The following is a 25890-nucleotide window of genomic DNA, read 5'->3' on the forward strand; positions in this document are numbered from 1 at the left end:
ATCAAGTAGGAGGAGATCAGCTAGATAGGTATCAAACCATTCCAAACACCTACAAATCCAACAGGAGATGGAAGAGAAGAAGAGCAGCAATTCTAGAAGCAGAAAATCGACCACTTTTTGAAAGGTAGGGCCTGAGGAGAAGTGAATCCGAAGCAACGGGAAGATAAGACTGTGGGGGGAGGGGCCAGCTCCTGGCAGGTGGCAGAACAACGGAGCACAAAATCAGAACTTTTAGAAGTCTGCTCCACTGAGGGACATCACTCCAGAGGCTAAGCAGGGGTGGAGCTCTCGCAGGGACAGTGTGGTCTTAGTCCCGAAGGATCAAAGACGGCTCGGGGGTGTCTGAGTATAACAGAGCTTACAGGTATTTGAGCAGGGAAGCCGGCTAGAGACAGAGCAGAGGAGTGAGCTCTTAGCTCGGGGTTACCTTAAACTGTGATCCGTGGCACAGTCAAGCCACTGCTCTTTGAGCAGGGACCCCACAAGTGGTAGATCTGGGGAGACACCCCTGAAGAGCTGCATGGATCTACTGGGTTTGGGGACTCCAAACGAGGCTGTGTGCCAGAGACAGAAACGCTCCATCACAGGCCCGGTGAGCTCAGAGCGTAGGTGGAGACCAGGGAGATGAGAGTGATTGAGTGCTTTTCTCTGAGGGTGCACTGAGGAGTGGGGCCCCGAGCTTTAGACTCCTCTGAGCCAGAGATTGGGCGGACGCCATTTTCATTTCCATCCTCCAGAGCACTACAGAAACCGTTCAAGGAACAAAAGCTCCCGAGCGAACCAGAGTAGATTACTTAGCCCAAGGGCAGTGTAATTCCGCTTCAGGCAAAGACACTTGAGATTCACTATAATATGCCCCTCCCCCAGGAGATCAGCAAGAACATCCAACCAAGATCAAGTTCACTGATCAAGGAGAACAGTGGAATGCCAGAAAAGGGGAAAGCAAAGCATGGAATTCATGGCTTTCTCCCCATGATTCTTCAGTTTTGCAAAGTTAATTAAATTAAAAAAATTTTTTTTCTTATTCTAATTTTTTTAACTTTTACTCTTTCCTCTTTTAATGTTTTTTTATCTAGTTTATCTTAACAACACCTTTCTTAAAAAAAATCTTTTTGAAACTTTATTATTATAGTCATATTTTATCCTTCATTGTATCTAACTTTATCTTTTGTATATACATAAGGTTTTTTCTTCTAAAAAATTTTGTAATACATATTCTTCTAATAGATCAAAATACACCCTAAATCTAGCACAGGGTTTGCTCTAGTCTCCAGCCTGAGCAAATTCTCTCCACTTTCTTTTTCTTTCTTTTTCACAACCAACTTATCTTATCAACTCCTTTTTTAGAATTTTTTTAAAATTTTCATCCTTACCATCATATTCCATCCCTTAATCATGTTTAACCTTATTTGTGTGTGTGTGTATATATATATATATATATATATATATAATTTTTTTTCTTTCTTTAAAATTTTGGGAGGTAGTTTCTTCTAAGAGACCAAAAAACTCCCAAAATCAAGTGGGTCACTCTGTTCTAATCACCAGTCTAACATATATATTTTCTCTTTTCTTTCTCATTTTTTTTAAATTTCTTTTTTTAACTTCTTTTTACCCCCTTTCTTCTCCCCACAATTTGGTGTCTCTTCTGATTTGGTTAACACACATTTTTCAGGGTCTTGGTTATCCGTTTAGTATTTTATTCTCTCATTCATATATTCTTATCTGGGTAAAATGACAAGGCAGAAAAACTCACCACAAAAAAAAGAAAGAACAAGAGGCAGTACCAAAGGCTAGGGACCTAATCAATATGGACATTGTAACATGTCAGATCTAGAGTTCAGAATGATGATTCTCAAGGTGCTAGCTAGGCTCAAAAAAGGCATAGAAGATATTAGAGAAACTCTGTCTAGGGAAATAAAAGCCCTTTCTGGAAAAATAAAAGAACTAAAATCTAACCAAGCTGAAATCAAAAAAGCCATTAATGAGATGCAATATAAAATGGAGGCTCTTACTCTAGGATAAATGAGCAGAAGAGAGAACTAGCGATATAGAAGACCAAATGACAGAGAATAAAGAAGCTGAGCAAAAGAGAAACAAACAACTACTGGACCACAAGGGGAGAATTTGAGAAAGAAGTGATACCGTAAGACAAAACAATATTAGAATAATTGGGATTCCAGAAGAAGAAGAAAGAGAGAGGGTATATTGGAGCAAATTATTGTAGATAATTTCCCTAATATGGCAAAGGGAACAAGCATCACAATCCAGGAGGCACAGAGAACCCCCCTCAAAATCAGTAAGAATAGGTCCACACCCCATCATCTAATAATAAAACTTACAAGTCTTAGTGACAAAGAGAAAATCCTGAAAGCAGCTCAGGACAACAAGTCTGTAACAAAAAATGGTAAAAATATTAGATTGACAGCAGACTTATCCAGAGACCTGGAAGTCCAGAAAGAATTGGCATGATATATTCAGAGCACTAAATGAGAAAAACATGCAGCCAAGAATACCATATCTAGCTAGATCATCACTGAAAATAGAAGGAGAGATAAAAAGTTTTCAGGACAAATTAAAACATTTTAATTTTTAAAAAACACCATTTTAATAAACACCAAAGCAATTCTACAGGAAATATTGAAAGGGGCCCTCTAAGCAAAGAGAGAGCCTAAATGGTACATAGACCCGAAAGGAACAGAGAAAATATACAGTAAGAGTCACCTTACAGGTAATAAAATCACACTAAATTTATATCTTTCTATAGTTACTCCGAATATAAGTGGGCTAAATGCCCCAGTCAAAAGACAGCGTATAAGATCAGATTTAAAAAAAAAAACAAGAGGAAAATATATAGCAATACAAGCCTTTCTCAAGAAACAAGAAAAGTCTCAAATACACAACCTAATCCTACCACTAAAGGAGCTAGAGAAAGAACAACAAAGAAAGCCTAAACCCAGCAGGAGAAGAGAAATAATAAAGATCAGAGCAGAAATCAATGAAATAGAAACCAAAAAAACAATAGAACAAATCAACGAAACAAGGAGTTGGCTCTTTGAAAGAATTAATAAGACTGATAAACCCCTGGCCAGACTTGTCAAAAAGAAAAGAGAAAGGACCCAAATAAATAAAATCATAGATGAAAGAGGGGAAATTACAACCAACACCAAAGAAATACAAACCATTTAAGAACATATTATGAGCAACTATTCGCCAGCAAATTTGACAATCTGGAAGAAAAGGATGCATTCCTAGAGACACAGAAACTACCACAACTGAACCAGGATGAAATTGAAAACCAGTACCATAACAAGTAAGGAGATTTATTTTTTTTTTTTAAGATTTTATTTATTTATTTGACAGACAGAGATCACAAGTAGGCAGAGAGGCAGGCAGAGAGAGAGAGAGAGAGGGAAGCAGGCTTCCTGCGGAGCAGAGAGCCCGATGCAGGGCTCGATCCCATGACCCTGAGATCATGACCCGAGCCGAAGGCAGCAGCCCAAACCACTGAGCCACCCAGGTGCCCCATAAGTAAGGAGATTTAAACAGTCATCAAAAATCTCCCAACAAACAAGCGCCCAGGGCCAAACGGCTTCCAAGGGGAATTCTATCAAATATTTAAAGAAGAATTAATAACTGTTCTTCTGAAACTGTTCCAAAAAATAGAAATGGAAGGTCAACTTCCAAACTCATTTTGAGGCCAGCATTACCTTGATCCCAAACCAGACAAAGACCCCTTCAAAAAAAAGAGATTTACAGACCAATTTTCTTGATGAACACAGGTGCAAAAACTGTCACCAAAATACTAGCCAATAGGATCCAACAATACATTATAAGGATTATTCACCACGACCAAGTGGGATTTATTCCTGGGCTGCAAGGTTGGTTCAACATCCGCAAATCAATGTGATATAATACATTAATAAAAGAAAGAACAAGAACCATATGATACTCCAATAGATGCTGAAAAAGCATTTGACAAAGTACAGCATCCCTTCCTGATCAAAACTCTTCAAAGTGTAGGGATAGAGAGCACATACCTCAATATCATCAAAGCCATCTATGAAAAACCCACCGCAAATAACAGTCTCAATGGAGAAAAACTGAGAGCTTTTCCACTAAGGTCAGGAACACGGCAGGGATGTCCATCATCATCACTGCTATTCAACATAGTACTAGAAGTCCTAGCCTCGGTAATCAGACAACAAAAAGAAATTAAAGGCATCCAAATTGGCAAAGAAGAAGTCAGACTATCACTCTTTTCAGATGATATGATACTTTATGTGGAAAACCCAAAAGGTTCTACTCCAAATCTGTTAAAACTTCTACAGGAATTCAGTAAAGTGTCAGGATATAAAATCAATGCACAGAAATCAATTGCATTTCTATACACCAACAGCAAGACAGAAGAAGGAGATGGCAGTCAATGCCATTTACAATTGCACCCAAAACCATAAGATACCTAGGAATAAACCTAACCAAAGAGGCTAAGAATCGGTACTCAGAAAACTATAAAGTACTCATGAAAGAAACTGAGGAAGACACAAAGAAATGGGAAAATGTTCCACACTCATGGATTGGAAGAACAACTATTATGAAAATGTCTATGCTACCTAAAGCAATCTACACATTTAATGCAATCCCTATCAAAATCCCATCCATTTTTTTTTTCAAAGAAATGGAACAACTAATCCTAAAATTTATATGGAACCGGAAAAGACCTTGAATAGCCAGAGGAATGTTGAAAAAGAAAGCTGAAGTTGGTGGCACTACAATTCCAGACTTCAAGCTCTATTACAAAGCTGTCATCATCAAGACAGTATGGTACTGGCACAAAAACAGACACATAGATCAGTGGAACAGAATAGAGAGCCCAGAAATGGACCCGCAACTCTATGGTCAACTAATCTTTGATAAACCAGGAAACAATGTCCAATGGAAAAAAGACAGCCTCTTCAACAAACAGTGTTGGGAAAATTGGACAGCCACATGCAGAGGAATGAAACTAGACCATTTCCTTACACCACACACAAAAATAGACTCAAAATGGAAGAAAGATCTCAATGTGAGAAAGGAATCCATCAAAATCTTTGAGGAGAACACAGGTGGCATCTGACCTCAGCCGCAGCAAATTCTTCCTAGAAACATTGCCAAAGGCAAGGGAAGCAAGGACAAAAATGAACTATTGGGACATCATCCAGATCAAAAGCTTTTGCACAGCAAAGGAAACAAGTCAACAAAACCAAAAGCCAACTGACAGAATAGGAGAAGATATTCACAAATGATGTATCAGATAAAGGGCTAGTATCCAAAATCTATAAAGAACTTATCAAACTCAACACCCAAAGAACAAATAATCCAATCAAGAAATGGGCAGAGGGGGTGGCGCCTGGGTGGCTCAGTGGGTTAAAGCCTCTGCCTTCGGCTCAGGTCATGATCCCAGTGTCCTGGGATCGAGCCCCGCATCGGGCTCTCTGCTCAGCGGGGAGCCTGCTTCCTCCTTTCTCTGCCTGCCTCTCTGCCTACTTGTGATCTCTGTCTGTCAAATAAATAAATAAAATCTTTTTTAAAAAAAAGAAAAGAAAAAGAAACGGGCAGAGGACATGAACAGTCATTTCTGCAAAGAAGACATCCAGATGGCCAACAGACACATGAAAAAATGCTCCAGATCACTCGGCATCAAGGAAATACAAATCAAAACCACAATGAGATACCACCTCACACCAGTCAGAATGACTAAAATTAACAAGTCAGGAAACGACAGATGCTGGTGAGGATGCAGAAAAAGGGGAACCCTCCTACACTGTTGGTGGGAATGAAAGCTGATGCAGCCACTCTGGAAAACAGCATGGAGGTTACCCTATGACCCAGCAATCTCACTACTGGGTATTTTACCCTAAAGATACAAAGGTAGTGATTCGAAGGGGCACATGCACCTGAATGTTTATAGCAGCAATGTCCACAGCAGCCAAACTATGGAAAGAACCTAGATGTCCATCAACAGATGAATGGATAAAGAAGATGTGGCATATATATGATATATGATATATGATATATGAATATATATATATATATATGTATATGTATATGTATATATAATGGAAAACTATGCAGCCATCAAAAGAAATGAAATCTTGCCATTTGTGACCTGGATGGAACTAGCAGGTATTATGCTGAGCAAAATAAATCAATCATAGAAAGGCAATTATCATATAATCTCCCTGATATGAGGAAGTTAAGAGGCAAAGTAGGGTTTTGGGGGGGTAAGGAAGGAAAAAATGAAACAAGATGGGATCAGGAGGGAGACAAACCATAAGAGACTCTTAATCTCACAAAACAAACCGAGGGTTGCCGGGGGGCAGGTATAGGGAGAGAGTGGTTGGGTTATGGACATTGGGGAAGGTATGTGCTATGGCAAGTGCTGTGAAGTGTGTAAACCTGGTGATTCACAAACCTGTACTCCTGGGGCTAACATTATATGTTAATTAAAAATAAAAAATTTTTAAAAAAAGACCAAACCAGGAAGACAAACCAGGAAACAATGAACTGAACCAGACATCTGTGTTGACAGATTGATAGCCTTAACAGTGTTAGGGTGATAATACTCCCAAACTTCCTTGCAGATTCAATGCAATCTCTAAGAAAATAAGAGCTGGCCTCGTTTGCAGAAATTATGACATTAAACCTAAAATTTATATGGAGATCCAAGTGACCCAGAATGGTCAAAACAATCCTTAGGAAGAATAAATTCAGAGGATTCACACTTCTCAATTTCAAAACTAAGTATGAAGCTAAATGAATTAAGACAGTATGGTATGAGTAGAATGGTGAGCAAATAGATGAAGGGAAGAAAAGTGAGGGAGAAAAAAATCCAGAAAATACCCTCACATTTACAGCTGATTTTCAGCAAGGGTGCCAAGACAATTCAATGAGGGAAAGAATAGTCCTTTCAACACATAATACTAGGATGACAAGATATCCGCAGAACCTGAATTTGAATGTAATGAATATGCATGTAAAATAATGAATTAATGAATATGTATATTAAAATACATATCCACAGAATGTAAAAGAATGAAGTTGAATTGAGTCCTTCCTCATACCATACTCAAAAATTAACTCAAAATAGATCACAGAGCTAAATATTAGAGATAAAGCTTTAAAACTCACAGAAGAAAACATAGAGGTAATCTTTTTAACTTTAAATTTAGCAATAGTTTCTTAGATATGACAGCAAAAGCATAGACAACAAAAGAGAAAATAGGTAAACTGGACTTCATCAAAATTTTGGGAATCAGTGCTTCTAAAACATGACCAAGGAAGTGAAAGACAATCCAAAGAATGGGAAAAAACATCTGCAAATCAGAAATCTAGTAAGGGTCTAGGATGCAAAATATATGAGGAATTCTTACAACTCAACATTAAAAAGACAAATGGAAACAATTGAAAATGGGCAAGTAATCTGAAGAGACATTTTTCCAAAGAAGATCTACAAGGAACCTTATGAAAAGATGCTCAACATCATCAGTCCTCAGGGAAATGTAAGTCAAAATCACAATGAGATGCTCCTTCACCCCCACTAGAATGGCTCTAATAAAAAAGACAAGAGTTGATGATGGTATACGAAATGAGAATTTTCATACACTACTGGTAGGAATGTAAAACGATGAAAACACCATGGAAAACAGTCTGTTAGTTCCCCAAAGGCTAAAAACAGAATTATGATTATCTAGTCCATTTCTATATCACATACCCAAAAGAAATGAAATACATATCCACATTAAAAAAGTGCAATAATGCTCATGGCTCATTATTCCTACTAACCAAAATATAAAACAACCCAAATATCCATCAAATGATGGATAAACAATATGTGGTATATCCATATGATGGATAATTACTTGGCAATAAAAAAGGAGTAACATACTGATACATACTATACCATGGATGAACCTCAAAAACATTACACAGAATGAAAGAAACATGTCACAAAGCCACGTATTTATGATACCAACTACATGAAATCTTAGAACAGGAAAATTTATAAACAAAAACACTAGAGGGATGCCTGGGTGGCTCAGTTGGTTGGACGGCTGCCTTCGGCTCAGGTCATGGTCTCGGAGTCCGGGATCGAGTCCCGCATCGGGCTCCCAGCTCCATGGGGAGTCTGCTTCTCCCTCTGACCTTCTCGCTCATGCTCTCTCACTGTCTCTCTCTCAAATAAATAAATAAAATATTTAAAAACAAAAACAAAAACAAAAACAAAAACAAAACAAAACAAAACACTAGAGAGTAGAATACTGGTTGCCCACAGTTGGGGGGCTGAGGGAAAATGTGGGACTGTTAATGGGCATGATGGGTTTTTTTGGAATGCTGAAAATGTTTTAATACTGATTATGATGACAGCTGCACAATTCTGTGACTACACAAAAACAAAACATTGAAATGTACACTTAAATGGATGAATTTTATGGTATGTAACATATATCTCAATAAGCTGTTACAAAAAATACACACAGCTCAAAATGTGAGGACTGGAAAAGAAGGACACATATGAGAGAAACTGCCTCAGATATTTGCAGTACTTAAAATACAGCCACAGATCACCTCCACTGCAGAAACTACTGGAACAAAAGGAAATGACCGCTCTAACAACTTGACTCTAAGATATAAATTTATATAATACATAATGTTTTCCTTTTAAGAATTCCATGGGTAAATTTTTAACCAAAAATACCTATAGAATTCCTCTACACTTAAATAATAATCTTATTTTAAAACCAACCATCTACTTTTGAATAGCAAACAATACTAATAATGGTAAGAATAACAATAATCAGAATTAGCCTCATGATGCGAATAAAATTCGTAAGATATGTCACAGTGATAGAAGGATATGCACCATCTCCAATCTTCTCAACAATCATACAATGAAGATGAGGAAATCAGGATTCAGAGACATTAAGTGACTTGCCTTATTCAGCAAAGCTAGGATTTGAACTTAAGATTACCTGTCTCCAAAACCTGTGATCTTACACCACACTATCTTCTATCTTCAAGATGGAATAAAGCTTCCAACGAGGCAGTAATAATACAAGAAACTAAGCACAAGTATGTCCTACTATAAAATTTTGTAATGTTAAAGCTTAAAGGTACCTCAGAGAACATCTACCCCAAGTACCTAATTTTACAAATGAGACAATGCTATCTGCAGTCTCTGATCAGCTAGAGCTATTTCCACTACTCTCTGGTGTCCAATATACTATTAGACTATCTGCAAATCTTTCTTGATAGCCTGGCATGAGTCAAACAAGAGCTGTGTTTCAGAAGCTCATGGATGCACTGAATAAATAAGCCGAAATTTACCTTTTTAGACTGTAATAGTATTTAAAAATGTATGTTCCTGTTACTTGCAAAGTATGCAGAATTCTGGTCATACAGAATTTAGAATACTGATTTAAAGCTACTTTGAATTCTTACCTTTGTGGCCACAAGAAACATGGTATAAAGGAACATAAGGTTATGCCTTGATACCGCCAGATGCTTCGTGTGCTGGAAAGTGAAGATAACTGACCCCAGTAGGGTTACCTTCGCAGGGCTGAAAATAAAACACATTGTAAGTCAGTAAGTAACAAACATGATCCATCTCTATATTTCTTTGAGAAATATAGAGATGGATTGAGAAATATAGAGATGGATCATGTTCAGATCACTCTGGAAAATATTAATTTAATGAGTTATTAACAGACAAAAATGAGTTACATAAATATACTTATAAAATTTTAGAAGTGCTAAGCTATATAAAGTATAATTTCACTCTGATAAAATACCAGAGATCTTAGAATGTTCATACATATATGATGACTCTCTGATAAGAGTTCATTTCTATATACAGTATTTCTGAAACACATTTGACCTTATAATAATTTTTCACAAAGATTTGAAAGTCCCATGTTTCACAGTATGACTTGAAAAAAGATTAGTCATTATCATACACAACAAGCTCCTTCAGTTAGGTGGGAAAAGAAAAAGAAAGCCCTGATTTATAATATTTTCACATTTCCATGGTATAAATACTCCCATCACAGTAAATTTCAGGCTGCTATGCAGAGTGAAAGAAAAGACAGATACAATCAGCTCTCATATAACAGTATAAGCCAGATCTAGCACATTACTTTGCTAATTCCAGCACAGAATATTAGTGTTCGCTAGTATCTTAGTAAATTAATACTGAAATTTTAATGTCTATAGTTAATCTAAAAAAAACATAACTTTCATATTATACATTTGCCACACATTTAAAGTATATCTTAGCAACAGATCATTATCTAGCTTTGTGCTTACAACTAGAAAAGATAAATGATAAACTTTTAGAATGCCACTTTGTAAAATATGACCAAATTTCATTTCATGAAAAATTACCTATTTATTTATTATAAGCTGAGGACTGAGTTCAAAACAGGATTAGCTTTGGGCAATGGGTATAGACCTTATGTAACAGCTGACTGGGCAGCACATATGTTTTAGAACAGTGGTTTCTAAAATTTTTCACTGTGCATCTCTATTGGTACAAAAAAAGTGTTTTAAGACACTAATATGTGTTTATCAATTAATTTACAAGTTATATATATGTACAACTGTATTATAAAAATGTACACCAAATTGACATTTTTAAAGGATGAGATTGGGGCGCCTGGGTGGATCAGTGGGTTAAGCCTCTGCCTTCAGCTCAGGTCATGATCTCAGGGTCCTGGGATTGAGCCGGGCATCGGGCTCTCTGCTTGGCGGGGAGCCTGCTTCTCCCTCTCACTCTGCCTGCCTCTCTGCCTACTTGTGATCTCTCTCTCTCTGTCAAATAAATAAAATCTTTAAAAAAAAAAAAAAAAGGATGAGATTAAGAGAAAAAGAAATTAGGCTTATCTTAATGTCATTTTGCTATTCTTTGTTTCTAAGTTTGGGTTCTGTACCACAGTGCCTCATCATGGGTTCCTCTTAGCACACTCACATTCCATTTTGGACTGCATTCCCTTAGAGCATAAATTCAGAGGCACTGAATCTGAAAAGCAAGGATTCTGCAGACAATAAAATGGTACAGGGAGTTGGAGAAGGACTGAGATTTAGGAAAATGTCCATGAGACTGGTTTGGAAGATCAGGATGCATTTAGAAAATATTCTTATGTTAGTTTCTGATGAAACTAGAAAATGAGCTTATCTGCATCCAAAATATAATAGTAGAATAGGTATATGGTAATAGAGACATTTCCATTCCAAAAGGGAGAAAATGAAAGGTAAGGAGGGAAAAAAGAGATCACTAGTCCTATGCAATTTCAAAGTCCAGCAGGGCAAATTCCATTAGGTTTCAAAGTTCCAAGGCCTAGGAATAATCCCCTGTGAAATTAGGCTCCATACTCTTGAGTCCACAGCTCCTATCTCTACACTCGTGGCTCTGGCCTCTGCACCTGGACTCTAACCTAGGAGCCTGGCCTCAGACCTCAGGCCCATGGTTCCCAGCCAAAATTAATTTTTCCTTTTCTTTGAAGGGTAACACACGTTTGCAACTGAGCAGTTTTATCAGCCTGTTTCCTGCCTATAAATTTTTGGGAGTCTGACAGCCTCCTTTTATTTCACCTTATTTCTGTCCCTTTTAGTGAAAGCTAGCAGTGTTTCTACTGATAGAACATTTTCAAATACCTTGTGAGTCTCCAGCATATGACACAGGGATCCATGATATTAGTTAAGATGGTCCCTCATGTATCTTTTCTGGATAATCTCAGGTGTATTCCTGGCTTGTGCTGTGATGGCTGAATGCATCCATGAGTCACACACTTAATTTCTTTAACACTAGCAAAAGTTTTCCAGCCGCACCCTTTAATCTTTACCTTTAGAGTAAGACTTAGAAAGTCTCCACAACAGACTTTACTAAAAATGAATCTCCTAATTTAATCATCTTTTGCAATCTGGATAGGCTGAGTTCTTTCCAAATCGTCATCTTGTTTTCTTTGTTCAGCAGTTATTCCCTAAATTCAACTTTTCCTCTCTTACTTTACTAAAAGCAGCAAGGAAAAACCAGTCCAAACCTTTAACACTGCTTTGAAATCTCTTCAGCTAAATACCCAAGTTCACTGCTCACAATTATGCTTTCCATGTAACTGTAGCAAACAACTCAACTAAGTTTTCTCCCACTATTAACTATATCACATCTCCTCCAATTTCCAATATCATGCTCCTCACTTTCTTCTGAGCCCCCACCTTTAATATTCATAATTCTACCAACATTGTGTTTATGACAATATATGTATTCTCTAAGACCATATGGACTTTCTCTACTATGCAAAAGTATTTGGTAATATATAAATGGAAATTTATATATACACGCATACACAAAATACCATAACAAACCAGTGATCAATCTCGTCTGACCAGCTGATAATTCTTTCATTCATCTAGTATTTATTGAGTATCTACTACGTGGTATATTTATTCAAGAATACAGTGCATATTCCCTGGCTTGTTCAAGGATACAAGCAAAAGAAAGAATAGTAAGAAATGAAGTCAAAGCAAATAGGGTATGGAAGAAAGGCAGATCTTGGGAGGATTTTACAGGCCAGCTGGGCAGTCATTCCCAAGGTTTTGAACAAAGGAGAAACAATTTGATTTTGGTTGTAAGAGCCCAAGAAATGTTTTACAAAAAACATTTCAAGGCATATGCTCAAAATGAGAAAAATTTCCCTTGAATCTCATTAATGCCTTACTTATAACTTATCAAAGCCTTATTTGTTCTATTTCTAAACTACCTCATTCACACTTTAAGGGGTACTTTCCTTCTAAGTTAAATTTCCTAGAATTTATTGGTCCACAGAAACATATACGTCATCACAGACTGCTTCTAAACTTCATTTTTAATCTATTCTAATGAGCTTACTTTTAAATGGAGTCTTTCCTTACCTTGCTTACTATGACTACTATTCCCTAAGTAATTTCCTTCTTGAGCTGTGGAAATAGTAATTACATCTCTCTATTTCATTTTCAGGAGCATCAGGGATACATCTGTGAACTTACTTACGAATGAGTAAGTATCTTTAGATAACATTTAATGATCAGATTCTCTTAAATGGATGCAAAAGGTAGTCTCTGCACCCTAAAATTATAGAGTGGCTTACTTTCTCTAATCTTATTTTTATGTGTGATTAAGCTCAACTCTCATTTTTAAAGCAACAATGTCTTATGATAACGAACTGATTTGTTCCCATAAGCTTAACATTTTACTACTATGTGCATTTGAAATCTGAGTAATGTAGTCATTAATGAAAATGTCAAGAGCCTGCAACTGATTCATTTCCATCCCGTGAAGTGTGTTCCTATGTAGTTTTTTCTCCATAAATACACAGTGTTCCCACGATTCTATAAAAATCCAAGAGTTCTGGTTTGATTTTATTTTCTAAGGGGAGGAACCCACAAAGAAAAGAATCAATATTTATTTTAAAAACTACATTTGAGAAAGAGCAGACTTTTTGAAAGAGTAAGTTTCCTGATTCTCCTCCCATTATCATGACTATTTTTTTAAACTCCATTGCATCCATATTTAGAAATGTGGTAAGATCTAAGGATAAAAAGCTGGTCTCAGTATAGATTATACCAACTCACTAGGACATCTTCAGCCATTCATCAGCTTCTGGTTTCCAACCTCCTTTTACCAACTGTTCAAAATTCGTGATAATGCTACCACCTGCACCTAAAAATAAAACAAGAATATTTAGCCAAATTTTATGGAGGAAATATTTGAAACAACCCAAGAAAATCCCAATATAATTTTGAGGAGGAAGAAAATAGTTTTCTTGTATACTTATGGTATTGAAACAATTGTAATACCTCCCTTCGGTCAGTGTTGCCAACTGTCTATTGTATCACAATTAAGGTTAAAATTAAGGTTAAGGAGCCTCAAGAACAGAGATGTTCCTAAAGGTTTATTTCAGGCCTGAAAACTAAAATTTTCTGCTTTATCATTTCATTCCCTGATACTAGTTTTAGATGCAGTATAATACAATAAAAGATTAGGGAAATTTATTCAATTTCTACACGATACAGAGTAAAGATGAACCCATAATCAATAATATTTACTACTTCTAGTTATTTGGGATGAAAAAAATTACAAAAAAAAAGCAAATTTTAATATAATCCTTTTACATAATTTCTTAAGTGAACTTATTTTATTTATGGTGGCACTATACCTTAATTAACTATGACTCTCTCTGGTTCTGAGATACTAATCAAATCAATCAGAAGAATTTTATATTGTAAGGTAGTCAGGCTCAAAAAAATGGCTGATAACTAGTGCTAGTGAAAGTGCTAGTTATGAATTAACTTTACTAGCCAAGAGAAGACTTCTTTCTTCCAAAAATACTGTTACTAAAGTATGTGATCCTCATTAATTTTACTAGACAATCCTTCAGTAGCAGTAATATATCAGTAACAGAATATTTACAAACACATAATGTTAATATTACCTCGAGCCCATCCAATAGCTATCATGACTATCCAGCCATTTTTGTAATAGCTATTAGCATGTGTGACTCCACCTACTATTTTCCAAGTTCTGGTCACTTCCTTCATTCCCGCAGCCAAGAGTTGAACAGGTAGGAAAGAATAGCCCTGGGAAACTAGGTCACATGGGCAAAAAAATATAATATACCTGAAATTAAAATTTAAATATTTTAATATATAAAGTATAAATATTTATAATAAAATTAGGTTAATAAATATTGTATAAATGTTAAATATATTAAGTATAATGTGCATTAATATATAGATATAAATTATTTAATGAATATTTAACATACACTCAAATTAGTTGAGTAAGTTAGATTTTTAAATCATTAAATCACTGGACACGGTGGCGCACGCCTGTAGTCCCAGCTGCTCGGGAGGCTGAGGCAGGAGGATCACTTGAGCCCAGGAGTTCTGGGCTGTAGTGCGCTATGCCGATCGGGTGTTCGCACTAAGTTTGGCATCAATATGGTGACCTCCCGGGAGCAGGGGACCACCAGGTTGCCTAAGAAGGGGTGAACCGGCCCAGGTCAGAAACGGAGCAGGTCAAAACTCCCGTGCTGATCAGTAAACCATTAAATCACAAGAACACCTATATAAAAAAATTAAAACCCAGCATATTGGCAATAACAATTTGGCAAAGCACGACGAACTGAATTCTCCATATAAACCAAGAATTTGACTTCAAGAAAACCATAGACTGGGTAGTCAATTTTTCTAAACCACAAGAGACATACATAATAATCTGCCCAAACAACAGGATCAAAGGGGAATTTCATCTTGATTGGACTTCTGAATATTCTATATATGCAGAAAATATTTACTGAGTTTCTAATCTGTGCCTATACTCTTTTAGAAGGTAAGTGCTGAATCCACTCACTAAATAAAGCAAATGTATAATCACTTCTAGGATAGAGGCTTCTCTAACTGGAGTGTGTTTGTCCTCTGGGAAAAGGAATTAGAGAAGAGCCCTTAGCAGCTGAGAAGGGCTGCATTTCAACCCTTTCAAACATCTTTACCTGTGCCCTTTTGTGCAGCACATAAACTAGGGCCTATACACAGAACGGTGATAACTCTCAAGGAGACAGATTTGTGTTGAGGAAAAATATTTTTACATACAGGTAAAAGAATATGAAAAATGTTCTCTAAATTGTGATACTAGTTTAAAAACAATTCACTCCCCAGGTAAATTATATTTTGAAACTTAATTTTTTCTCTAAGCACGTGTTCAAACAGTATACCAACTGCATTAACTGGAAAACACACTAGTTTTTTTTTCTCCCATTTGTAAAATACTCTGGCAAACAATTTCATGCTTAAAGCAGAATATAATCTTCTAATGGAGTGATACAGAATACACCACATGGAAGAAGTATTATATGTTTTCTAAAAGAACTGCAACTCATGATTCATAAAGTCAGAATTCCCAAGAGTATTCATAGAATATGAAATTTATTTGTTAAAATACTACTTCAAAGATCCAATGCAAGATGCAATGGTTTGTTTAGGCTTATTAAGCACCCTTTCTTCATCTCCACTTACCGATTCCTTCCTATTTTTCAAGGTCCCCCTCAAATACTACCATTATGTCGACATTGGGAGTTTCATTTTAATATTTTCAGTTCAGACTAAATTCTGATGACTCTACAACTAAAACAATCAGTTCTTCTGCCACAACAGATCTATTTACATATTTTTCTCTAGAACATATAAAGACTGTAAAGTTCATAATAAATTATAATAGTCCTTAGATGGCAGTAATCATTCATTTTGCTATCCCCTCATCTAAAACTCAGCATGAGGATAAGTAGCTCTGAATTAAGCAATATTAGCAGTTAATCAGGAGACAAAATATATCAAATCAAAGAATCAGTTGATAATTAAAGAGTCTGAGAGAAAGGAATAAATTATCTGACAGTAATAAAAGGCATTTTGAAAACTCGTATTATTTAAAAATTTTACATGTTCATATATTTTTGAGAGCCCCCTATACACCTTTCTCTTTAAATACAGAATAAGGTAGTCGACTAAGTGTTGGGCGGGGGGGGAAGTTACACTTAAAATAAGCAATTTTTAAAAATATTTTTAAATGTAATAAAAATGCTTTGGTATCTATCATAGATCAGATTAAGGAAGGGGAATTAGGTTTCCCTTTAGCAGTAATGAATGCTCAAAAGTAAAATAGTCAAAGAAACAACAAAAACTTAACAAATACAGCATAATGACTGCATTTTCATTTCCTACACCAAGACAATCTTTAACATTAGTTAAAAACCTAAACTATTGGAACTTTGACTTTTTAAATTCAACTATGTGACAATGTGACATACAGTCTAAAATTTGTTTATTGCTATTTTTAAATAAACAAGCCTTTATCTTATTTAATCAGATATTGCTAAAGTATACCAATAATAAGCTAATATTTTAAACAGAAAACAATTCTCATTTCAAGTGTTAAATAGCCTCAGGGCAATAAAAAAAACAATTGTGTATTGTTCTCAGTAGATTCACAAATAAATATATCAGACCAATGGCTCCCTACAGAGTCATTCTTGCTCTGTAAGTTAGCTTTTTAAAATTTCCTTAATGAACCACTCAACCAACAATCATTAATTAAGCAGTCACCATGTCCCTCCTTTTATAAAGATTATATTTCTCTTCTTAACTAAAATCATCACATCTAAGTCAACTTTAACTTGTAAAGTGTCTCAAGAAAACATATTGGAAAAGAAGAAATGGCAAATATCAGACAAGAAATAGAGAGAGAAGACAAATGATTTCTCATTCATTTTTAAGTCACATAGGTTAAAAGAGAGAAATAAAAAGCAAAGAAAGGTTCAAAATATAGAAGTTAGTCTAAAACAGGACATAAACAAGACACCAGGCCACTGACAAATGAAAGCTAAACCAGTTTAAGGAGGAAAGATGAAAGTAAAATTTAGGTTAATACCAAGAACTGAGCAGAGAGAAGTTTCCCACGGTTAGTCAGAGAACCCTTATTTTCATTCCATTATTAATTCTATTCCTCTGACTCCAAAAGACAGTATTACTTAACTAAGTCAAAGCAGAATGACAAATTAAATATACTTCATATTAGTCCAATATGACAACTTTGCTCTTCCTCCTATTACTCTAATAAATTAATAAGTTTATGTATTTTATGTATGCTTTGAAAAAGACTACTGAAGGATGACAGACCTATAAAGTTATACTTTTTCTTGAACTTTTCCTCAAAGTAATACAGTCTCAAAGTATGCAAATGTGCAGTATTTAATAGTTGATACTTGGAAGTTTAAGGAAACCAAAGTGCAGCATAAAACCCAGTACACAAAAAAATTATAAAATACTAATTTCTCCAGGAACAGTTTTCAAAAAGAAAAATCCTATTAAGGTGTACACTGTCTTCCAAACAATACTATACTATGACACACCAAGCTATTGTTTGCCGCTGCCAGTAGATGGTGCTAATATCCACATGTGAGCACTATGTACTATTATACATAGTGTAATAGTACATAGAGCTATTGTACTAAATAAAGATGGCCTTCCCAATCAGTGCATTCAGAGTCCCATAGTTTAGCTTGCTAGAGTTTTGAAGTACATTCCAAACATAATTTTATCTCTCAAATTACAATCAAATAAAGATTATAAATTTTTTCTCAACATTAAAACCTTAAAAATAGTAAAATACGCTGTGTCTTTGAACAAGTATCATATTTTATATTTAAAGATCTGAGAGGACAGAAATATTATCTGTATTTCCAGAATCCAAAACAACACACTACATAAGAGCCAACTACAGACATTCTAGATTTGAATCCTGGCCCCAACTAGTAGATATGTGCTATCTTAGGCAAGTTACTTAACCCATCTTGCTCAGTTATATCATCTGCTAAATGAAAAAAAAAAAAAAAACCAGTACCTACCTCACACAGTACTTATAAGGTTTAAGGGAGATAATACATATAAAACATTTAAAAAATGTTTAGGACATAGTGAATACTCTATCAGTGGTTGCTATTATTATTGTTTTGTAATCAATAACAATGATCGTCAACAGAATAAATAAAATATAGGTATTAATAAATTACAGAGCATAAGAAAGAAGGTACTACAAGAACTTGCAAAAACACAGCTGAATCTTACTAACATAATTTTGACTGAAAATAACAAGTCCTGGGGTCCCTGGGTAGCTCAGTGCGCCAAGTTCTGCCTTTGGCTCAGGTTGTAATCCTAGGATGCTGGGATCAAGCCCCGCATCAGGCTCCCGGCTCAGGGGGGGAGTCTGCTTCTAACTCTGCCCCTACACCCACGACCCCACTCTTCTCTCTCTCAAATAAATAAAATTTTAAAAAAATAACCCACATCCCAAAAAACCATATACAGTATAATAATCCATTTTAAAATAGGGGCAAAAATAAATAAAACTAAAAACTTATTGTGTAGATATTCATATATATTATTTTACATATATGATTATAGATTATACATGTGAATATATATATGATTACATATAATTATATATGATATATATTATTATGCCTTCTTTTTTTAGAAAGGTAAGAATAAACACAAACAGGAAAGAGGTTATCTGCAGGAAAAGTACAGAGAAGTGGGACAGGGGAAAAGAAAGTTATTGGTAAGGTCCAGTTCTTAGGTTGGATCCAATACAATGGAAGTGTAAATTAGTTAACCACTTTGAGAAATGATTTGGCATTACGAAGCATAGTCTAAAAATCACTTCCTCTGTAACTCTAAATCTACTCTTAAGCAAATAGCAAGAGAAAATCTTGCTCATGTACACCAGTAAGTATACACAAGAATATTCTTAGCAACATTGTTTGCAATAGAAAAATAACTAGAAACAACTCTGCCAACAGAATAATGAATAAATTATGACAATTAATTCTAGTATGCTGGAAGTAAAAAAAAAAAACTACAACCATACACAGTAAGACTGAATCTCAAGAACACAGACTGACCAAAAACAGCAAGTTACAGAAAAATATATACACATGATACTATATATACATTGAAAAACTGTATTGCTTAGGGATATAAACATATGCTAAAACTACACAGATAAGTAAAGGAATGGATAAGCACAAAATTAAGAGTAATGGTTACCTCTGAGAAAGGAAGAAAGGAGACGGGATGGAGCAGGCGGCGGGATGGTGGCATACAAGGGATACAGAAACTAACAGCAAGGCTTTAGGGAAAATGGTGGCAGCTCTGGCTGCACAGACTTTGATCTCTTCAAATCCCAACATAAAAACAGGGCAACTAGAAAGCAAAACCAAATCCCATCCAAAACACTTAAAATTATGTGACAAGGTATCCCTTCAAACCCCAAAAGGCAAAAGGGCAGAGACAGCAAGACCTCTACTTTTTGGAAGGAAGAATGCAACAAAGTGGCAACTAATGAACCTAAGAACAAAACAACTCCAAAATAGCAAATGAGTATTCACTGGCAAGTACAAGAGGCCAATTTGGAAACAATAATAACAGCTGAAACTGGGAGAGACTCTGGCATTCTCCAATACCAGGTGAGACAAAGGGTCCATAGTAAAAAGGTCTAAGGGGTTAAAGCAGTTTAGTCCCCATGAAGTTTCAAAACGGATCCACCTAAGCTGTCTCCCAGAACAAGCCCAATGTGAAGAAAACACTAGTATACAATCAAAACTGAGCAGTACAGAGAAATAGAAGAAATGGAAGGTTCAGGCCAAACTGGATTAAGGGGAAAGAGACACAGAAAAACTGAGAAAGGTGGTCTGGTCCTCATCTTCTGAACACTATAAAAACAACAGAAGCAGGAGTTAGCTCTATGAAGTCATAACATCTTTCCTGAATTCCACCTTACCCTAAAAGTTCAAGAAACCTAATTCAACATAAAAATGACCAAAAGAAAGATCAAGGTCAAATCCCACATAAATTTATTTAAAAGAAAAAAAAAAAAAGCAGAATAAATCCCTACAGACAATGAAAGCATTCGGAAAATGTGTCCACCAAAAAGATCAAAATTCCGACCTACTGTTCAAAATAAGCTAAAGACATTAAGAAAAGTGATACAACATATAAAAGAATATACATCAGAATCAGAAAAACTGAGAACTGAAGATATAATTCTCAGGGGAAAAAAAAATTATTTAAAGGAAAAGAAATCACTTCAGTAATGAAAACCAAACTAGAATGAAAACAAAGAGAAATAAACATAACAATACCTTGAAAGAAATAGAAGGGGAAACATTTTAAATTTTTAAAAAGAGATTTTAAAAGTCACTGAAGAAAGACAAAGAGCCATATAACAACCATACAAGTCTTGAAGAGTACAAATACTAAAATAACTTGTTCTCAATTAAAAACAAACAAACAAAAAGTACCTACTAAAAAGAACGTAACACATACCTAAAAATATTGACCCAGAAGGACCAACATCAAGACTTATTGTATTTACATTAGTAGGCCTTAACAGGAAAAAAAATTATTTTGGCCATCTAGAAGAATATGTGACTTATAAGGGAAAGAAAAGAAAGTGATCACCAAACTTTCTCACAGCAATGCTTTATGACATAAGAAATGCAGTAACATTTTAAAATCCTCAAAGATACAAAGTATGATCCAATTTATTTATACCCAGTAAAACTGACTTTCAAGTACAAAAGACACAAACACCAACATATGGGATCAATGATGCATGTCCTAGAGCATAAGCTTCAAACAACTAAAATTACTAAAGAGACACAGACATAAGGACTGGTGATAAGCATTAAACATACAGTTAACTGTAAAACTAAGACTAAATGAGGATTAGGAAGTGAAAAGTAATAGTGTGTAATGGTTGTAAGGCTATGTAGAATAGCACATCCATTTTAAAAATGGGAAGAGAACGAGAAGTGTATATGCAGAAAAATTAATGTAATCCCATCAGCAGAAGTTTAGTACTGTTACTCAAAGCTACTGTGTATTGTGTGTATACTGAAGAATAAAAGAAATGAGTAATGTGGAATATTCTAATTCTGTTACATCTTGTGCCATCAAGAAAGAAAATTCTTAGTATAGAAGAAAGGATACACACACACACACATACATGCACACGTGCACACACACACCACAAATATATTACATATACATTATATATACACACAGAAAGTTTAATGAAGGCTCTATGGTCTTGAATTTGAATTAGAAATAGAATAATTTTCATCCTTATTATTCCTAATTCTGTCACTGAAAAGACTTAGAAACTATCAATTCAGTAATAACAAACATCTCTAGTGCTCAAATTTTGGTCTTGAAATGCCATTTCTCACTAAGAGAAACCAGAGCTTCTTAGAGAAATGAGTGATTCCAGAAAAAAATTACAAGATGAATCTTAATATTAAGTAGCAAGGAGCTATTAAGTTTGAAGAACCAATCTGAAGAAGCTCCCACCAGCCAAAGATGAAAGAATTTGGTCTTGAATAATGACAACTGCAATTTATTGAAACCTATAAAATATGCTTAAATCCATAAGTTCATAATTACTCAAAAAACAATAAAATAGTCCATGTTTGGAGGATGACAGAGGATCGATTAATTACCATGAAAATTGGTATGTAAAGATAAAGAATCAAGGATTTATCCTGCTGTTCCTATGTTTTCGTACAACTGGATAACCAAATAATAGATTAGTGGGAAGTATTTATTTATACTACTTCATATAATACACAAGAAAAGATAGAATTAGACTATTAACATTTTGTAATTCCCAGTTAATTAATTCAGTCTTTAAATGTAAGAGTGCTAATGTCAACAAAAAAAGAAAGCAAATCAGATATTGTAGGTCTCTTATGGTCTTGCCAAAGGGATCTAACCTAAATCTGATTTGTATTCTGAGTCAAACTACCAATTTTCAGGAATCCTCTGTATCCTCTGTAGGATACAGAAATATAATGATATGCACCATGAGTACACAATCAGTGTGTTCCAGGCTATGGAAAACTCTACATGTCAAATGACTCTGGTTCTTCGAGAGATAAATTATAAGAGAAAAAGGGAATGGAGAGGAAACCTATAAAATGAAAGCAACTTAAGAAACATCAATTTTTTTTAATAGGCATGACTAAAGAATAGTGTCTAGGGATGAACGTTCGGATGATAAAATTATAAAAATATACAAGTAATTACCATTAAAGTGAAGATAATGGTGTGCTACTATAATGCTTATTTAAGGTGACAAAAGCATTGTGACTGGAATGGGACACACAGAAGGGGGTTTTAGAATGAATGGTTAAGTCTTATCTCTAGACTTGGGTAGTGGATTCAAGGTTATACTTCAGAATAATTCATTAGGCAAAACACTTTTTCGTGGGTTTTCTGAATTTCACTTTATAATAAAAAGATTCTTATTCTAAATAATGAAAATGCAGTTTTTATTGTATCACAGTTCTTAACACTTCACATATATTTTATAAATTTTCTTTTGTACCTGTTCAGTATTAATTGAAAATTTTTAAAGAAAAAAATATTGTAATAAATCAATAAATAAAAATAAGACAAAAGATTTGGTCCTAAAAAAAGAAAACTGTTCAAAATGAACATATTATCTAAGGGCACCTGGGTAGCTCAGCTGGTTAAATGTGTCTGCCTTTGGCAGAGGTCATGATCCCAGGATCCTGGGATAGAGCCCCACATCCGGCTCCCTGCTCAGCGGGGAGTCTGTTTCTCCCTCTTCCTCTGACCCTGTGCCTGCTTGTGTGTATGCTCTCTCTCTCTCCACCACCCCCTGAATAAATAAATAAATAAATAAATCTTAAGGAAAAAAAGAAAACTCATCTTGGTTAAGATCACAGTCCAAATGCTAAGTTGAATTCAGGCCCTTCTATTCACCAATTTCCTCAGCCTCAATTTTCTCCTATACAAAAATGGGATAATAAAAGATCTGAGGATAACAAATTATATTTTTATAATATTATTTTTTGTTATTTATAATATTCATATATTATTATTATATTATTAATTCACCATGTAAAAATGCATTTATTTTCCATTTCTAACATACCTTTTAATTTAATCCAAGAAAGCATCCATTTATAGAAAAGCAATTTTATGTCATTTAAGGGATCAAATAATCAAGATCTAGAATTCCTTACTACTCAAGTACAGAAATCCCTTATAACAATGTATAGCAGTCCATTTCTTTAGCAACGTATTTATTGAACATAGAAAAGTACTTATCACACAGTTCACAAAACAAAGTCCCTGTTCTCATAAGCTATTATTCTAGTAGAATGACACAGACCAAGATAAAAAGAAATAAACAGATAACAGATCAGATAGTAATAAGCCTAAGAAGAAAAATAAAGAAGAATGATGTGATACTCATGGGAGAGGAGGTACTATTTCAGTCAAGGAGACCTCTCTGAAAGAAAAATAATTAATTAATTAATTAATTTTAAAAATATATATATGCCTTCTAGGGAAACGGCATTAGAGAATAGACTGCAAGCACAAAATTACTGAGGTAGAAAAATACCCTATGTGTTCAAGAAATGATAAAACTAATGGTGGCTAAAACAGAATGAATAAGAGTACAGTAGAAAGACATTACATCAGAAAGAATGAAAGGAAAGATATTGTAGGGTTTTATAGGCCACTGTAAAGAGTTTTAGATTTTGTTCTTAATCAGATTAAGAAACTACTAAGCATAGGAGTAATATATTCTTATTTTAATTTTTTTTATTTTTTAAGTAGGGTCTATAACCAGCATGGAGCCCCACATAGGGCTTGAACTCATGACCCTGAGATTGAGACCTGAGCTGAGATCAAGAGTTGGACACTTAACCTACTGAGCCACCCAGGCACCCCTCTAACTTATTTTTATTAATCACTTTGTCCATGCAAAAAAGAGTGGTGGTTAGTATACAGGAGCAGAAGTAGAAATGACAGTAAGTGTCAGACTCTGGCTATCCTACCTTTTATATAGTCTCAGCATTATTAAAATTGTAATAAATTAAATTATAAAAATTATAATAAATGCTAAGTTAATATCTTTTTAAAATATGGTTATAAAAATAAAAGTCCTTGAGAAAGGCTTTTAAACATAGCATTATACCCTTGAGGTCCACCCATGTTGTTGTAAATAGCAAGAGGCATTCTTTTTTTTAGCTGAATAATATTCCATTCTACATATATACCATATTTTTTTATACATTTATCTATGGATGGACACAGGTTGCTTCATATCTTGGCTATTATAAATGATGCTACAATAAACACAGAGGTGCATATATCTTTTCAAATTAGGATTTTCATTTTACCCAGTAGTGGAATTACTAGATCAAATAGAAATTCTATTTTTAATTTTTTAAGGAACCCTCATTCTGTTTTCCACAATGGTTGTATCAATTTGCATTCCTAGCAACAGCGCACAAGGGTTCCTTTTTCTCCACATCCAGGCCAACACTTGCTATTTCTTGTGTTTTTCACTTTAGACATTCTGACAGGTGTGAGGTAATATCTCATTGTACCTTTGGTTTGCATTTTCCTGATAATTAGTGAATGGTCCTAAAAAAAGAAATGCTAGATGGTATAATGCTAAATAACATAAGTCAGTCAGAGAAGACAAATACAATGATTTCCCTTACACGTGGAATTTAAGAAGCAAAACAAACAAACAAACAAATAAAAAAAGAGATGAAGGGCCCCTGGGTGGCTCAGTCGTTAAGTGTCTGCCTTTGGCTCAGGTCATGATCCCAGAATCCTGGAATCAAGCCCTACATAGGGCTCCCCAAACAGCAGGAAGTCTGCTTCTCCCTCTCCACTCCACCTGCTGGAGTTCCCTCTCTCGCTGTGTCTCTCTGTGTCAAATAAATAAATAAAATCTTAGGAAGGAAGGAAGGAAGGAGGGAAGGAAGAGAGGGAGGGAGGAAGAAAGGAAGAAAAGAGAGACCAAAACACTCTTAAATACAGAGAACAGGGCGCCTGGGTGGCTCAGTGGGTTAAGCCGCTGCCTTCGGCTCAGGTCATGATCTCAGGGTCCTGGGATCGAGCCCCGCATCGGGCTCTCTGCTCGGCGGGAAGCCTGCTTCCTCCTCTCTCCCTCTCTGCCTGCATCTCTGCCTGCTTGTGATGTCTGTCTGTCAAATAAATAAATAAAATCTTTAAAAAAAAAAATACAGAGAACAAACTGCTGGTTGCCAAAGAGCAGATGGTGATGGATGAAATAGATAAAGGAGTTTAAAAGTACACTTATCATTATGGGCACTGAAATGTATAGAATTCTTGAAACATTATACTGTACACCAAAACTAATATAACATTATATGTTAATTGTAGTTCAAAAAAAGAAAGAAAACACATAACCAATGG

General features: G+C 35.1%; 1 protein-coding gene across 1 annotated transcript in view; it reads right to left on the reverse strand.

Moving 5' to 3' along the window:
* TMEM38B (transmembrane protein 38B) overlaps window positions 1-25890 on the reverse strand; it is a 58269-nt gene that overhangs the window by 17840 nt on the left and 14539 nt on the right. The window contains exons 3-5 of the mRNA XM_059411139.1: window positions 14502-14686; window positions 13642-13729; window positions 9478-9595 (exon numbers count right to left, since the gene is read on the reverse strand). Of these exons, the coding sequence (XP_059267122.1) occupies window positions 9478-9595; window positions 13642-13729; window positions 14502-14686 (391 nt within the window). The remainder of the gene's footprint in view (window positions 1-9477; window positions 9596-13641; window positions 13730-14501; window positions 14687-25890) is intronic.

The sequence above is a fragment of the Mustela nigripes genome, chromosome 9 (genome assembly GCF_022355385.1).
Source record: "Mustela nigripes isolate SB6536 chromosome 9, MUSNIG.SB6536, whole genome shotgun sequence".
Lineage (NCBI taxonomy): Eukaryota > Metazoa > Chordata > Mammalia > Carnivora > Mustelidae > Mustela > Mustela nigripes.